The sequence below is a fragment of the Poecilia reticulata genome, chromosome 12 (genome assembly GCF_904066995.2).
Source record: "Poecilia reticulata chromosome 12, P_reticulata-male-v2, whole genome shotgun sequence".
Classification (NCBI taxonomy): Eukaryota; Metazoa; Chordata; class Actinopteri; order Cyprinodontiformes; family Poeciliidae; genus Poecilia; species Poecilia reticulata.
This window is the reverse complement of record NC_088841.1, coordinates 19,579,711-19,597,774: the sequence shown is the minus strand read 5'-3', so window position 1 is coordinate 19,597,774 and position 18,064 is coordinate 19,579,711. Positions and strand designations below refer to the sequence as shown.

The 18,064-nt window shown below is 37.8% G+C and overlaps 1 protein-coding gene across 6 annotated transcripts; it reads right to left on the bottom strand.

The window, feature by feature from the left end:
* Positions 1 to 1,003: 1,003 nt before the first annotated feature.
* On the bottom strand, positions 1,004 to 17,926 carry slc26a1 (solute carrier family 26 member 1). Of its 6 annotated transcripts, none has more exons than XM_081613388.1 (9): positions 15,545 to 17,926; positions 10,574 to 10,838; positions 6,540 to 7,023; positions 6,236 to 6,442; positions 5,470 to 5,716; positions 5,149 to 5,380; positions 4,358 to 4,541; positions 3,421 to 3,708; positions 1,004 to 3,164 (listed from the first exon to the last, which is right to left on the bottom strand). In XM_081613388.1, exons 3-9 carry the CDS (start codon positions 6,951 to 6,953, stop codon positions 2,589 to 2,591), a joined length of 2,148 nt encoding a protein of 715 aa, XP_081469514.1. In that variant the 5' UTR covers positions 6,954 to 7,023; positions 10,574 to 10,838; positions 15,545 to 17,926; the 3' UTR covers positions 1,004 to 2,588. The 6 variants fall into 6 exon arrangements, with proteins under 6 accessions (XP_081469514.1, XP_081469518.1, XP_008422103.2 ...); XM_081613392.1 differs by having other exon boundaries at positions 10,781 to 10,838; XM_008423881.3 differs by lacking the exon at positions 10,574 to 10,838.
* Between the last annotated feature and the right edge of the window lie 138 nt (positions 17,927 to 18,064).

The window sequence follows — 18,064 nt, the reverse complement described above, 5'->3', positions numbered from 1 at the left end:
AAGTTGTTACCAGAAACTCAAATAAATCATTAAAATACCAAACGTCAGATTGAAATTATGTCATTGTTATTAGAACAATTTGACACAACCGTGACCAGAAACATTAGCGTGTATGTAACTCAGCGCGGTACCGTTTTGTTAATCATAACCAATCCTGTCTCGTCTTGGTAAACATGTTGGGGCTCTCACTACATCTGTGTGTCGCTGTAATTATGCCGGCTATACATTGGCACGTAGGCATATCAATCATTGACCGCCAGGGTGCACAATGAGTTTATTCTCAGCTTGTTTACTGTTAAAAAGTAAAAGATGAACCTCTTGGATAATCTCTGCATACTTGGGGTCAATAAACTGTAAACAGGTATGCGGTTTCTGTTTGGAGGATCACGCTTTCTAAAGTTTCACCTATCATTTGAAGTCAGAAAAGGTAGTGGTTAGGAGGAATTATTTTTTACCAGACGTGACTTCAGTGTTTAAAAGTATGATGATTATGTTGTTAACTCGGCACCTAATGGCTACTTATGCACAGCTGACTGCTTTTAAATGCATTATGGGAAAGACTGTCGATGTGTGGCATTTTCCTTCCTAGTTATTATCTTGAGGTTTAATTTGTTTATTTCTGTAATACTAAAGTAAGACTGCAGCAGATCAAGCATTTAGGCATCTAAACATGACTTGTTGATGTTAAACTGAGCGTCACACAGGGGATTTAAGTGACTTTGAAGATGGCATGGCTGTTGGTGCCAAACGGACCGGACCAAGTATTTTAGGATCGACTAGCTTTTTCACTCTCAAGCATTTCTCGGGCTCACAGAGAGTGTTTTGAAAAAGGAATATCATCCAGTGAGCAGTGAGTAAACTACACAAATAAATATATATCAGATATGCTCGAAATTTGCAAACTTGCCGTACTGACAATGGAAATACCAGTTGCCCCCATGTTGGATCCAAACTGCAACATACTAAGGAACCCCCTTTAAAAAAAAGAGCCAATACTCATACACTTGCTTCACTAAAGACACATTTTATTCCAAGTTCTGAATATTAAAAAACATTTTCTGAATGCTGAATGGCTATGCTAAAAAAAAAAAAAGAAGTTGCATTTACACACAGAGACATCTAAACACAAATTAATGCGTGGAAGAGTTTACTAATTAATTTATATAAATAGTAATGCAGTTCATACTTACGATCATGTCTACATGTTATTGTAAGGTTTTTCACATCGTACATTTAGACGTGATATCAGTCTTGATCTCAACAGGATAAGAGACAATGAAAAACAGTAGTTTAACAACAAAAAACACAGCAGTTTGAGCTTATTCACTAGTCACAAAGTTTTTTATTTAAAAAACCCAAAAAGTTTAAAAAGATTTTTACAAAATACACTGGCGACATCACCTGCTGCCACTGGATTCTTTAGTAAAAATTCAAAACATTTTTAAAGCACCAAAAGATGTAATACTCAAACCCTTCTTTATAGCTCCTGCCGACTGTTCAGAACAGAGCATGTGCTCTACTGACCCGTTTTCTAAATGCAAGGTTCTCTGGACGAGCAAAGTCCTTGTTCGCTTCCGCTAGTCAGGAAGAGTTTAACCAGTCTTTAAGAAATGATTTATAGCAAAGGCGAAAGTTGGCACGTAAGGAAATGGTGGCTAAATTTACAAGTCTGGACTCTGAAGGTGTGTAGTAAAGACTACATGGACTTTGTATGTTCTCTCTAAATCGCTTTTATTTTTCCACAAGTGTTTGTGGCACACTCATGAATCAATAACGAAAGCCACTCATTCCTACCTGAATATGTTTCTAACAATGACCCAGTTAGGTTAAACAAGCTTTCCTTCAGAAATTCAAGAGTGCTATATCTGTTTAATACCTCTTTTAATGCTCTGACAAGATTCCTAAAGCAATCCCAAAATACGTCTAGTCAGACTTCATAAAAATGTAGAACACATCTACACTTGACAACTAAAAATAATGCACAGGCACTCTCTTGGGTATAAAGCCGTGGGTGTATTGGCCTTTAGTGGGTGGCTTGGCCTTTAGTTGAGTTCCTTTTCCTTGTGCAGAAAGGAAGGAAGGAGAAAGCAACATAATTTTCCATCAATGACTCAGTCCTTTGTGTAGGTAATAGGTTAAAATCTGTAACAGTGCAGAAAAAAGGAGAGCACAAGTCAAAACCTGGTGAACCAAAACACACTGACAGATTTAATTGCTACTAGTGAAATGATTTTAATCACTTACCCTTCCAACCTTTAGTCAAATTTTAGAAAAATAGAAATTTAACATTGAGAGAAATTTCTCAAACACAATTTGTTCATCAGCATATATATTTGCTGGCTTTTTACTAACCAGTTCTTTGGACCTTCAAATTTATCCCAAAAAAAGCATAATCCATCATTACTCCAGAGGATACAATTATATGCACACATTCTTCATTTTGCTAAGTCTACTCTTCGTACCTCTTTGTTTTATGAACAAAGTTTGCCTGTTATTCTTTCAGCGCTACCCAGTACACCCCTTATTGTGGCCTAAAATCACTTTTAAGCACGTAGACGAAAGGAAAATAACCATTTCCTCCTGTCAAGCTACACCGCAGAGTCCTCGGCCTTCTTTTCTTCTGCTGCTCTGTTTGCATGAAGAACAGCAGCATGAACTGTATAAAACAACAGGCTACTTATGTCTTTGTTGTTCTTCCCAAAGAACTCTCCCTTCTGGAGAGCATCGATGACTGAGGTGTTGCAGCATGCAAGAAGCACACTAACGCCGATCTCTTCATAGTCCTTGACCAGCGCCTTGAAAATGGCCATGCCTGTTGAGTCAATGAAAGGGATGGCGGAGCAGTCTAAAACTATAGTGTGGAACTCTAATTCTTTTTGGACAAGCCCCACAAAGACATCAAAGTTGGTTGTCTCTCCATTTCTCTTGGCTTGCTTCTTGGACTTGTCTTTTTCTTTCTTCTCTGCCTTTTTCTTCTTTGTCAGCTCCAAGAAAGGTTCGACCCCGACAGCTTTGTAGAGGGACTTGAGGAAAGAGTTCTTATTGGCAAAGTACAGAGGAGCCTGGAAACGGAAGATCTTAACCCGACTTGGAGCTGTTAGATTCTTGTACTCCTCCACATCCTCATACAGATCGATGTCATCGACCCGGCCAAGGAGAGAGACCTGAGAACAAACATTAGATTGTGGCAGTTGTGGTATCATTTTGTAAGCGTGTCATCTTTGATGTTTAGCACAAGGTTTTCAAACTCCAGTCAATGTTCAACAACTTTAAGAAGCATTCCTTGTCCTACACATCTAAATCAAATAATCTGAACTACCTTCTTGGCATGCAGTCAAACTATTGACCCAATCACTTGATTGAGGTTCAGAAACATCTAAAAGTTCCTGGATGTTCTAGGATTTCTATCAGTTTACTAACCTTTGGGTTCTGGGTTTTATAGATGATGCAGCTCATTGAAAAGACAATGCCAATGAGCAAGCCTAGCTCCACACTGATCAGAGCTGTGGCTGACATGGCAACCAGCCAAACAATGGCGTCCATTCGACTGGCTCGCCACTTGGCTGGCACATCCCTGAACTTCCTCAGTGCTCCCCGAAGGCTCACAATGATGATGCAGGCAAGGACACATTTCTGAAGTGCTCGAAAGTATGGAGCAAAGAAGAGGAGGACAAGAAGGACGACAAGGGCACTGATCAGACTTGATACCTGAAAAAGTCAAAATATAAGAGACAAACAATTAAAAACAATATGCTCTGACAATGGAGTGGCAGTATCTCAATACCATGTCAGTATAACTAATTGCATCATGAGGAAAGAGCAATATGTGGAGATATTGACATTACATCTCAAAACACCAAGCAGATAAAACATTAAACAAGGGTCAAAGCAGCAGCTCTTCACAATGGACAGAGGAAAGAGCAGTCCAACAAACTACAGAGATACACTTAACCGTTTTACCAATATTTTTCCTTAAATTGTGGCCTGAGCTGGTGTTACTGAATCAGGAGCAATTTTCATAGTTCGAAAACACTTCTGAATTTTAGGAGAAAAAAAATCTCTCTCAATCTGACAGCAAACACAAAAAATGTTGGAAATTCAAAATAAGCTAAAACTCAAAACATTTATAAGCGATTAAATGCCAAGCAGCAGGGAAAATTTAGTATTTTTGCTGGATGTATGGAAATATCTACTTTCAATTAAATATTTGATGTTCTTTATTCTAAATTTGGATCCAAGCCATTTGATTGATTTCACAGCATTCAGTTTGTGGTTTTATTGACTTAGAAGGCTTAGCGTGTAGGTCTTGATCAAAATTCACGTTAGGCTTGTCTTTTTTTCATGGCCTGAAACTCACCTGAGTCTGGCAGCCAGTTGAGTCCTTCACCATCGTTTTTGCCAGCGCAGCACTTGTGGTGAAACAGTGAAAGAAGGAGGGGACGACATTACAGAGTCCAATGGCGACCATCTCCTGGTTGGGACGAACTGAATATCCGTGTTTCTTTGCAAACATCTCAGACAGCGACACGGTGAAGGCAAAACTGCAAGAAATCCCATTAAAAATGGAGGGTAAGATTATTTTTCCTCTCAGGCATTTGAGTAAAACTGCTCAGTAATTGTGAAAAAGTATTTCAGCAAGTAATCCTAGAGTTGAAAGAAAAAAGTCAAACAATAAGTTGCTGCTGAGGCTGGGGTAGGTGAAATCAGGCAAACCCTGAACCCCAATGGACTCCACTGACTCTTTGGAGAAATGTACTGGCAGAATGCAGCTGGAATTCACTGTATTTTAGATATTCCTGGTCACTTAATGACACTCCAGCAAAAACCTTTTGCTCAACTTTAGTTTTTGAATGAGAAACCAACACAAATATTTGAGCTAATGTGACGTCCAGGTGGTGTCACCACATTCTCTCAACACCTTATTATTTATTGGTGGATTAAACATTTAATCTAAGTATAATATCAAAATAAGAAGATTTGCAATTTTTTATATAATTCTGGATTTGTGTATTTCAAAAAATGTACTTAAATCATTGAGTAGAACATTTGCTTTATTTGGAAATTAATAAAACCACTAGATTGTGTCCGTAAAGACAAGATAAGAGACGTTTTAATGTCAAACATGCTTCTAGTTTGGTCACACCTTACCTAATGACTGCCAAAGGAATGGCATCCAGTGCCACTCGTGGCATAATACTGAAAGCGGGGACCTGAGGTGGAATAAATCCTGTGGGAATGTGACCGGACACACTGGAGTGGTATCGGGTATTGAACTCCCCAAAGTGGCTAGCAAGCGTAGCTCCTGCTACGACTACCAACTCTGTAGGTAAGGGCATCTTTAGGCGGTCCTTATAGCGGTCCTGGATCTCTTTCGCAGCAACTGTAATGAAAATATTTAGTATTATACCATGTGAGAGTAAAGTACAACAAGAACCCTGAGATTTGGAGATGCGAGAACAGATGAATGACCTAAAATTGCAATGCAGATGGCACTTGTGATGAGGTCACACAGGTTGGTCTTGTGAATGTTGGCGAAGATGTTAAACCAGGTAACGACTACTGTCCCGTAGCCCTGATGACGAGGAATCTTTAGACCCAACAGGTATTTCGCCTGCACAGTCAGGATGGTGACAGAAGCTCCCGTGGCAAACCCGTCGAGCATGGGGGCCGAGAGGTAGACAGAGACGAAGCCCAGCCGAAACACCGCCATCAAAATCTGATAGAGGGGAGACAAAAACAGCAGACGTTCTGAGCAGTCTTTCATCCTTGAGGCTTACAAGTCAAAGAATTGCAGTTTTTACAAAATATGTGCTTAAAAACAAAGTTGAAGCTGCTTTTGTATATTTACCTATACAAGGTTATTGATTCCACTGCTAAAACAACCTCAAGAATTATTAATGAATAAGGTGTCAAAACCTTACATTCAAGAACCAAATTAAGGTTTTGCTAAGAGAATTCTTGCAGATATGTTGTCATATCACTGCCTCTGCTTTGTCTAAAAGCTGCCACCTTTCCGTGTTATTGGTGTAATTCAGTTTGTCTTTCTATTTTTTCATAAATCTATGACTGAACTTATAATAATAGTTATTATAGCATAATTTAATCCTGTTAACTGTTGATTTTTTGCTTTGCAAAAGAAAACAGGATCTTATAATACATTTTCATTTTGAATGGGTGTATTTAACTGGCTATAGCTTTGGTACAAGTATATTTAAAATCAACCCCATTCCTTTACCTGATAGACACCAGCCAGAAATGTAACAGCAGCTGCGACGGCGATGGCGTAGGAATCTTTCCCCAGCTGCATGCCCATCAGCTCCACGGTGAGCTCGGGTTTACCAGTGAAGTTCAAGTCCAGCGAGTCATTAAATAGTTCATAAGGAGATGGTGTGGAGTCCTCATTGAGATCAAAACCAGCCTCGAAAACCTCCCTAACCACCACCTACAGAGACAGCATCAACAGCAAATATTTAAAACGTGATAAAAGTGACAATGGTTGTAACTCTTTAGGAACAAATTCCTCTAAAGCAGTGGTTTACCTGTCCCACCATGAGACTCATGAGGCTGAAGATCCCAACGGACACATGTCTGGACGTCCCCATGAGAAAGTAGATGATATTAGCGTAAAATGAGGTGTACAGACCATAAATGGGCGGCACTCCAGCTAACAGGCAGTACGCGATGGCCTGCGGAACCAGAATGATCCCAATAATGAGCCCAGATATGACATCGCCCCAGATGTACTCTTTAAGCTTGTACTTTGGTAGCCAGCGCACCACGGGGAAAAATCCAATAAGCGTGGACCGGACCTTCGGTCCAGAGCAGGTCAAACCATTTTTCAGCTTTGATTTGAGGACGGCGGCTGCCGGCTGTTGCTGGCGAACCCGCCGCTCCAGGAGCCGGGGCGGTTGGGGGGCCAACGGGGTTTCCGTGTCTGGAGAAACCTCCTCCATGATCTCGTTGAAGAAGAGGAGGCAGCACAGAGAGAGGAAGGAGAAGATCCAGAAGCTGTCAGCTGTGCTCCTAGATCAGAAACACAGGACTATTGAGTACAATATCTTTAAAGTCTGTCACAAAAGTTTGGAGATATTTGTATTCTGCAAAAACATATTCAGCTCTGGAAAAAGTTAAGAGACCCCTTAAAATAATCAGTTTCTCTGATTTAGCTTTTGCAGAAAATGAGAAATGGTCATAATCACAAAAAAGATGCAGTGCTTTCAGACCTCAAATAATGCAAAGAAAACAAGTTCATATTCATTTAGAAACAACAATGCTAATATTTTCACTCAAAGAGTTCAAAAGTCAATATTTGGTGGAATGACGGTGAGGTTTTCAATGGCGTTCAATGCAGTGGTCTCTTAATTTTTTCCAGAGCTGTATAACTTATCAGGTGCACCTGTACAGTTACTTGTCAACACAAACAGCAACTCGGCTAATCACTCAATTCATTTAGGCACTTATATTATAAAATCGAGGCATCAGAGAATGTTGAAGAAAGAGGCTTTAAACGTGATTGTTGGTTGGGAAACTGCAGATCTACTGGGAATTTCGTGCACAGGCATTTATTTCACCTGTAGAGATCAGTCCATAATATCCAGGTACCGGATACATTTTTCTGGGGTTACAGCAGGCCACAGTCCCATTTCGTTTAGATAAATCCTTTATGGCAAATCATGCTGTAAACGTCTCAGAATGATCCATCTAAGGCGATGAATCACTCAAAATTACACATTAACTGTACAGTTGTAGCCTTGGACGAAGACAATGGACCAACAGTGAGTCAACAAATAATTAGTTTCGTGAGAGCACAACGTAGCATCATTGATGTGCAGATTAACTTCCCCATGTTACTGAGCTAAATCCAGGTATTTCGGTTATGTCATAATACTAAAAGCCAAACTAATAGCTGTTACTCATGCTTTAATGGTAATGAAAGCAGTTGCACGATCAAAAGTACAGATACGCGTTTCCTTGTTTGTCGTCTTTACTATGTGCTGACGTTGTGTGTTTGGATATCTTTGTCAGGGTTGAGTTAAAGGCAAGTATGCAACCGCAACGAGAAAACGAAGAGTATCTTTATATAAGGACAATAAAACAACCCAAAAGTGCTGGTCAAGAAGTCAGAACTAAAAATGGACAGGAAAACAAATTTAAAAAGCAGTTATGGGTCCGACTGTACGTCAACAGAGAAATGCAGCATTAATTACTGAACTGATGGACTTTAAACAATTCATATTGTTTTGGCAATCTTCTGAATTTTCATCCCCCCGGCGCTAATGTGAAGTGAGCTTATTGGAATTTCCTGTCGACGTTCAAATGAACTACATCAAAACTTTGCTTTTAGTTTGCTAAATGTCAAAAACAAAAATGAAATTCAATCAATAAGATAAAGTGTTATTGTAGCATTGTTTATAATGAAGTAAATGTGGGTGCAGACTCACTATTGGTCCTGCATCATTTCAACAACGGTTGAAATGCTCTGTGTAACTCCTCTCTGCAGTATTTATTTTATTATATTTTTTATGTAACCCACTGCTTTTTTATATAAATCCTGATTAAAAACAGTGTGTGTGTATCTCCTGTCTGCAGTAGTGTTTATAAGCACCACTTATAAAATGCAGCTTTGTAAACTGCAGCAGAGGTTATAAACACCGTTAGGGTGTTATTTCCAGCTGCTGTCTATGAATTATGATTGAAAAATTTTATTTAAGTCTCGTTTATTAATGCCTATCAGAGGGCTGAAATTCTGATTACTATTGTGAGAATCGTATAGACATGGAGAAAAAAACAACTGTCAAAAATAGCACTGGCTTAGTAAAAGAAACACTGTTTATGAGAAATATTTTTTCATTTTGATGCTTGTCTCAGAAATCCTTAGTTTTGGGGTTATTTTTGCAGAGAGTTATTTAACGAGAAACGCTTTCTTGACTTTTACATCCTGAAATGATATTCTTTGCCAAAAGACTCGTTGGTCAAGTGATCTGCACATGCAGGACACCCACGAATAAAACTTGTGATTATTTGAAGGCTTTTTCAACAAGGTTACTGTCCGTTGAGTAGCAGCAGAAACCATGTGTCAGAAACCATAAAGCTCTCTAATTGACATGTAATCTGCCTGGGCCATCACAATACTGGTATGTGTTGTGATTTAGACTTCCTGAGGCGGCGCAGGAACAGATATGACGTGAAACAAGGATGACTTGCTTCTCTGTTTACTTTAAGATAAAAGAAAAACCAAACTCTTTTTTGCAAAGTATTTTAATCAGGAATTGAATTTGTATTCTCTTTACTTTTAGGTTAAAATCTCCGTATTTAGAGACGTTTTGACCTTGAGTTAACGGAGAGCTCAGTTTGCCTTGCAATGTTCACTTTAAAGAAGCGGATACAAAGATCAACCTCTGTGGAGATGGGTCCTGTAAATCTCACCTGACGTTTTTAGATGACAGAAGACGAATAATGAGCCTTTTTCTTTTTTTTTACAAACTGGATTGTGAGGTAGTTCGCTCTCACCGACAGCTTGGAAAAAAAGCTTTTATTAACTGTTGATCACTGCTGGAATCCCACCAAGGGGCTTTGGGGACCAGACAAATAAAATGAATCAGAGTGTCAGCTCAGAACAGTGGAAGCGGCTGATTAAAGGTGTTTCTGCCAGCCGTTTCTAATCACCGCTCTCCTTCTTTTTTTATCACCCGACATAATAGCAAACTGCTCCTGCTTAGAGGATAAATCAAAGGGCCGATCCTGTCTTTGTTTTTGTTTTATTAATTCACAGAAATAATTAATTTAATCAGGTGTAAAGTCTACAGAGTTGAAATAAAAACATTTTATAAGAACACATGGTTAATTATATATATTTTTTAAAAAGACAATTTTCTTTAAATAAAGCCATGTGGCCTGTCTCTGTATCAGAGAAGCAGGAACATTTGGCTGCAGGTTAGTAGCTGTGGTCTTTATCTCTGGTCTCGATTCTGACCTTGACAACAGCATTAACACTCTTTAAAAGGAAGATTATTAAAGGTGCAATTAAACCACGTTTATTAAAGGTATGAGTTGAGGAGCCGAGCGTTTCAGGGTGTCATTTTATTGATCTACATGCTCAAGGATACAGTTTATCAGCACAGTTTGAAATTATGAGATAAACAAGCGGCAACGCTTTGCCAAAGACAAAAATGCTGAATTATGCTGAAGGTGTAACAAATCATTTCAACAGCAGCGTGGCAGTCAAAGTAACAGCTCCTCCTTTGAATTCCTTTCTTTTAAATCATGGTGACCTTAATCTAAAATGAAATGCTTGAAAAACAAACTTATTTTCTCAAGTTTTGAGTTTCTCAGACTATAAAGCCAAGAAGAGCAAGTGGGAAAAAAACCCCCGTTAATTACTGCATTAATATTTTTAAAAAACCACTTAAAGTTTTTAATGCTACTTATTCAGCCTTACAAGCTTGAAACAGTATAATAATAATAATAATAATAATAATAATAATAATAATAATAATAAAACATTAAGCAGGCAATAAAAACACTTACAGGCATTAATTTATGCGAACAATCTCATCAGTAATGATGCACTCACTTGTAGAGTCACTGCTTTATGGACGACCAGAAGTTTTTCTGTCTCAATCTGAGTTGGCAGTTCCTTTTTTAAACCTGTTTCTCTCTTTGTTTTGCTCCCTGCGTGACTTCAGCTGCTGCTTCGTCATCTGAGCGTTCAGACTCAGTAGATGAGGGTTACAATCTCTTTCAGAATTTATATCAAGATAAGAACGAGCCCTTTGCTCACCCTTGCGCTGCTTCCTATTGGCTTGATCCCCGTGCAGTGGGTGTGACCTCATGTTGCTCTAGAGAAGAGGTTAAATATAGTCAATTTTTTACTGGATAGCGGTGTTTATCTTTCCTGTTGGATGTTTGGGTCGGCAATAGTGATTGCAGAAAGAAAGAAAGAAAAAAAAAGAAACGGTGAACAGCTCTATGTGTCAACATGTCATACTGTTTAAATACATCCTGTGGACAGAGTGAATTGCATGGCAAACAAAAGATAAAACAAACCAGTGGAGAGACGGTGCTTTGATTTATGTAAATGGAAAAGGGTGTGTAATGCATATAAAGCAAATGTGAGAAAATGAGTGTTTGCATAATGCAAAATAAACATGTAATGGTTTATCCCAGTGATTAAGACGTGTAATTTCTGCTTCTGATTAGGAAAAAAGAAATTGCGGGAACATTTTTTACCACCTGATCCTTGATAATAACTTTGAATAATTTTTTTCACTTCCCTTATTTAAAGTAATGGGAAAATGTTTCTTGTTAGACAAAGTTCAAGATGCACACTAATTTGATTGGCTTGCAAACGAAATACATCAAAAGATAATGTAAGAGACATAAACACAAAGTTGGATACTGCCTAGAATGTTTGTTGCAAACCAAAAATTGCAGTTGCAGAATTTTAAAACACATCTGATATTTACTTAAAGTTGAAACCATAAATTTATACTCAGCAGGACAGACACACGCACAACTCTTATTCCCCTTAAAATCTGATATTAGTTTAAACTAAAGAGTTGGGCCTAAAGAAAGTTATGACATCTAGAAAAAAATTGTTGATCTTTCTGCTGCAGGATGGACTGTTGAACTTCACAAAATAGACGGCAGCGCGAGGACAGAACGTCAAGTAGAAAAAAGTAACGACTCAGACCTGAATACCTCCAAAACAGTTACAAACCCCTGGGCAGAAGGGAAAAGGTGTGTGTGTGCGTGTGTGTGTGAACTCTCGCTCATCACTCTGGCATTTGACAAGTAGAAATATTTTAGGTGAGCCCAACTGACCTAAAACAGGAGAAGTTTAGTCTGATTTAGAGCGAGAAGAATAATATTGTCTTCTTAAAGATCTGACTTCCATTGGGTCGGTCATTTATAAAATATTTGGACTCAAGAATTCATTGAATGACAATTCCCAAAATAATTGAGTTGAAGTGATGACTAAACCTAAATCTATCTCAATGCGATTTTACTATGTCGTCTTAAAAACATGCTGATAAATGAGTGCAGCAGCGATGCTTGAGGAGGGGCCGGTGTTTGCACAGGGCCGAGTGTTACCACAGCAGGTTGAACCATTAACAGACTGAAGTGAAGGGAATCAGAGCGAGTTCTGAATGTCTGAGCCGTCTGAAATGTGATACTTTTTTGCTCTTACACTGTCATGCCACCTGAATTAGACGATGCAGTTTCATAGCTTTTAAAAATGCCATGTCATGTAATGTCATTTCCACCTAGTGGCAAGTTTAGTCACATACACGAAATCAAACGAGATAAGGTCTTTGGATTTTGGTACCAGAAATGTTGTGGCCACTTGAGAAGGTCAGTGAAGTAGTAATCCTCTGCTGCTGAGATTTCAAAATAGGAGGAAGGAAATGAGGAGCCAAACAGCAAATGTCACTTCAAAAAAATTGCACATTGACCTAAAATTATGTGTAGCACAAATATTAACTATTCTGCTGCAAGCGCAGCAGAATATGCAAAGGTTTTTCCTCAAGTTTCATTAGTTGAAAGTGAAGTAGAAACTTTAAATTGAAAGAAATGTACCTAAATAGAATAATAAAGGGACATGTAGGTGTGGTATGTTGTTTAAAAAAAGCTATATTTGTAAAATGCAGTATTTTTTTCTGCAGCGTTACGCACGTATTCAAATAAAAAGTTTTAGAAAATACGTTTTACTACGTGTTTCTTGTGTGAGGATATGCTACTGCAATAAAAATGTAATTGCTTTTAGGGGTTTGCCAGAAAATGTAAATCTTGTTGGAATTGTAGAGACTATTTGTAGTCAGTTTGACTTTTTGCCTTCTATGCATTTTAGCAATATATATTCTCTTTGCTCTCAAGTAAGCTATCATGGTAAACAGCTATGTTAAAAAGGTGATTTTATTCAACAGTTTTATAAAATAAGTTGTTTCATAAAGTTATTTGACTTTCCACAATGCATTTATTCTGGGTTGTTTGCATTTTTACAGACTTCATTTATAAATGTAGTAGTTTTTTTCTGAGTGCTTTATCATGCAGCCCCAAAAGAATTCATCTTCATATACTTCAATACATCAGTAAAAAAAACAAAAAAAAAGTTTTTTCTTTGGTCTTATTTATGAATTTTATTCTGTTATATATATATATATATATATATATATATATATATATATATATATATATATATATATATTTTTCGAGCAGGAAAAAAATAGATCTATATATATTAGTCTGGTCCAACGTTCTAAGTATGACACACGTTATTGGAGTATTGGAAATCAGAGAAATATGTCGACTTCCCTGCAGATCATACAGGAAGTATCCTGGACTTGGCATCCTGCTCTGCTTTAACTAATTTTTTATTGCACTAGATTAGTTTTCATTTAATGTCAACCTACCACCATCTAAATCTAATCAGCCTTGCTTTATCTCATTTTGTTACAATTAGAACATTAATCTTGCTGATGTCTCTCTGACAGGCTCAACAATTTTCTTGAAGGTAATATAGGCAACACAAATGATATCTCCTCCCGTCACTTTGAAGGACCACACAATAAATATCCTGTTCAATTAGAGTTGGTTTAACCCAATCTGCCCTTGGCACACCACTGCTCAACCTCCATCACAAGACCAGGACAAAAACACCATTTAATCCATCCATCCATCCATTTTCTTTACACCCTTGTCACTTAGTGGTGTTGGAAGGTGCTGGTGCCCATCTCCAGCTAATGTTCCGGGCGAGAGGCGGGGTCACCCTGGACAGGTGGCCAGTCTGTCGTAGGGCAACACAGAAACACACAGGACAAACAACTATGCACACACACACACTCACACCTAGGGACAATTTGGAGAGGCCAATTAATCTGACAGTCATGTTTTTGGACTGTGGGAGGAATCCAGAGTACCTGGAGAAAACCCACGCATGCACAGGGAGAACATGCAAACTCCATGCAGAAGGACCGGGGCCGGGAATCGAACCCAGAACCTTCTTGCTGCAAGGCAACAGCTCTACCAACTGTGCCACAATGCAGCCCCCATTTTACCCAAATATACAAATTAGTTTACATCCCCCTGAAACCATTCTTTATTGATTTGTAATGTTACAGCAAAATCCCTTAATATGTTTTGTTGCACAAAAAAAAACATTCTTAGGTCTTTTGTGTCTCTATTTGCTCTGCTAACCTAGACATTGAAATCTTTCTTTTCAAGATAGTTCAGTGTCTGGAGGGCGTCTGTAGATTTTCTTTTACATTTTTTTTCACAGATTTTGGCAGAAGACAAAAAGAGATTTACTTCATTCAAAACCTTTTTATTGTAGATCTCGTTTTATGTTAACGGTCGTTATCCTGCCGGCAGGTAAACCATTAACCCAGTCTCGTGTTTTTGCAGAATTCAACACGTTTAATTTGTGTTTGCAAGTAAAACGAATACATAATTAAAAGCACATTGAAGGAACGAGGTTGTGTTATTGTCTTTGGATCAGCCTGAGTTATGAAGGTGAGTCATGTGTTTTGATTATTGCATTAAATTTAACCAATACTCCTTTTGTTAATGTCAAATTCTACATATTTTAACACCCCTAATTTAATAAATAAAGTTAGTCATTAATAAATGTATGAATGGAAAAAGAAAATAAATTCCACACAACCTCTAAAAATTGTGTCCAAATAAAATTTTGTCCACAACCCACTCAACAATCAGAAATTAAGGTTAATTTTGATAACAACATAAATGAATAAAAGTATATTTCAGTGTATCATTTCACTTTATTTCACATTTATTTTACATTTATTTGATGTAATAATTGCTTTCATTTGGATTTTCAGTTAATAAATTACATAATTAAGTATTTATTCTTAGATGTGTGCAGTTACCAAGTGCCTTTTTTGTATCCTGGTGAAATACTGACATATCAAAATGTATTTATTTTTTTTATCACGTTTTCTTTGTATTTTACTTTGGCATATTTGACCTCCAGAGTCTAACCACTGAATGCATAGAACAAATCATGTCAGAGAGCGAATGAGGAGGAATAAATCCAGATGAAATGGACTGGATGTGAGACAGTGAGGGTCTGTGTGTGGATTTGCATGTGGGTTTATCTATGAGTGCTGCACTCAATGCCATCATTGTCAGGGTGGAAGACGCGGCTGCTTACTTTCTTCGTGTTCCTCTAATGTACTGTTAATGTTAATGTTCAATGTTAATTTAATTGGTGAGATTGCATCATAATTTTAACACATTGTTGAAACTTAAAGTACAAAGCAGCTTTTTCCTGCTCGAAAAAAAAAGTAAAAAAAAAAGAAAAAAGATGAAGAATCTAAAGATGTGAAGTGTTTCTGCCTACCTTCCTTATCACCTTTTTGCCAAGAGACCCCAAAACCGCCTCATCCTTTCCCATTTGAGAGGATTACCGCACTGTAGCTTTAAATCCACCGGCAGCATCCATCTGTCTGCAGGTCTGCTGGCCTTTCTGCATGCCATTGCGTGATTTGTGTTGAAAAACAGCTCAAAGGAGGGTTGAACTCACCAAAGAAGCAGCAGCTTGAGGAGGCGACATCAGCCATGCCTCCACGTGTGGTGCCTCCTCATCCACCATCGGTCTGGACTTAGAGCCTATGCTGCTCCCCACTGTGCTGGCTGCTGGCGGTGTGTCTACTTGCTTCTTCCTGTTTCCTACTGCAAAGCATGACGGGAGCAGCAGCCGTTGTATCGTTTCTGTATGTGGATTGGACGGGGGGAGAGAGGACAAGGGATGCAAAAGGAGAAGGAGGAGGGGCCGGTGCCTGTGGATGAGGGTTGCCATGGTGACTAAATTCCTGCAAGTCCTAGTGTATTTGTGCTGTGCAAATGATATGCAGTCTGTCTGTAAGAGCTTGATAACGCATGGGTTCATAACAGCGGCAGCAAAAAAAATCTGCCTTACCCTGGAAAAAATAGTAACCTTGCAAATATTTTCAGTTTTTCCCTTTTTAGTCACATATTAATCTTCAGATCATCAAGTAAATAACAATAATACATCAGACAAAGGCAGTTTGTGGAAATACAACCCAACATTTTCAAATGCTGATTTCATTTCTTGAAGTAATAAAACCAACCTGGCACTTTGACAAAAAGTAATCACACCCCTTGTTAAATGAGGATTTACCTGTAAATCATTATGTACAGGTCACAATGCCAAGTCTTGTTAAAGTCTTAGCATTTTTGGGACATTTTCGCTCCTGCCAGACACGCCTGACTAACAACAGGAAGTAGGTTAAAAAACTTATACAAGCCAATAAGCACTTATTAAAGGCTTATCGGCTGTTTATAATTCACTAATATCACTTTAGTGTAATATACAGAGTACAGTTGTATGCTTCAGAAGTACAAGTGCTCCAGACGAGTCTTCTCTGACATAGTGTGCAGAGTTCGGAGGCACTGTGGGGATCAAGAAAGACGTTATCCATTACAAAAAAACATTTCTCTTGATGGTACACGTAGTAACTGAGATTTAGTTCAAAAGTTGCATGCATATCCTAATGTGCTGACAAAACCACAAGCTTAAAAACTTGCTCTCAGATTTTTTTTTTACAGGGAGGTTTCCTATTCCTTTAACTGGATTCCTGGGTTTAAGGAACTTATCAGCATTATTTAGCACATCATTTTGTTACACATATTGCATCTAATTTTGAACACAATCTAGTGCAAAATATCTAGTTTGGCTTAATTATTTATACGTTTGATAAATGAATCATTACAATGCTGAACTTAAACTCTGATTTTGTCGGCTGGTAAAAGCCATTTTACTTTTTTATCCTTGTCTTCGCCATCTATACCAATTTAGGTCACTGTAAATCATTCTCATAAAAATTGCCACACATGTACTGAATTATTGTGTACTACACACAGATTGTTTAAATAATTGCTTATTACCTTTGTTGCCTTTGGTTCAGTTTGAAAAAGTTCATATGATCTCAGCTTTTCTGCTGTAAAAGTTTGAAAACCACAAACCCAGTAAAAACCCTGATCTAAGATGGAACAGGGGCAAAAAAGAAAAACATTAATGATTTTAATAAGGGTAAATGTTTTCACAGATTCTCACTTGGTAATTCCAGAAACAACAATAACATTTACTACTTTGTCAATCATATTTAACCTCTTCTGATTGAGGTATACATACTGAAAACCTTTTTTTACTTTCAAAAGGTCCGTCTGTTTGCATTTTAATTTGCAAGAGTAAGTATTTGGTCGATATTGAAGTTTGTTCCTCATATAATAACAATGGAAATCAGGTGATGTCATTGACTATGTTTTTGCTGTTTTTATTATTGTAGATTTTTGTTGTTAATAAGCAGACATAAGTTCTCATGTACAGACTTTTATCAACACAGGACCATCCCAGTTTCCGGTGCTGCAGCTACACCTAGTGGCTAGACTTAAACGTGTTTTTTCTTTTATTCCCCAGCCTGTGCTCTCTACAATTTCCATAAACAAACATTTTTAATGACAGTTAAAAAAAAGAAAGAAAAAAAATTGACTTAAGATGAACAGCACTCAGGATGCTGTTAGTTCAAGCTTGAGAAATAATTTCAACAACTCATCCTGAATGTCTCCTTTCCGTCTGAACTGTCACTGTTTATCATATTTCCGTGAGCACGTTTTTGTGCTGTACGTGTATTTATTTTCTGTTGTGAGTCACAGTGTTTAGTTATGGTTATAAATCTTAGTTCTTGTTTTATTTTTGAAAGTTTTTCAGGAACTGTGTGTATTCTCTCCAGCCACTCTGGCCTTCTCCCAGGCCACCGTCCAAAAACGTGGCTAAGCTTGAATATAATTGCACAAATTGGAATTACGAAAATAAATTAGCTTAATGAAAATACGCCAAATTAGAAAAAAACTCACGATAAAAGGTGTATCAGAATCTGAAAACTGTTGTTCTTTTGAACCACACGAGTCACGTGATCAACAACCGGATACAGGCGGAAACGATAACAGGAAGTTGAAGGAAGGTGATGGCAAGTTTTTTAATGACTAATTGTATTAACAAACTTATTAACGTGGGATTTTA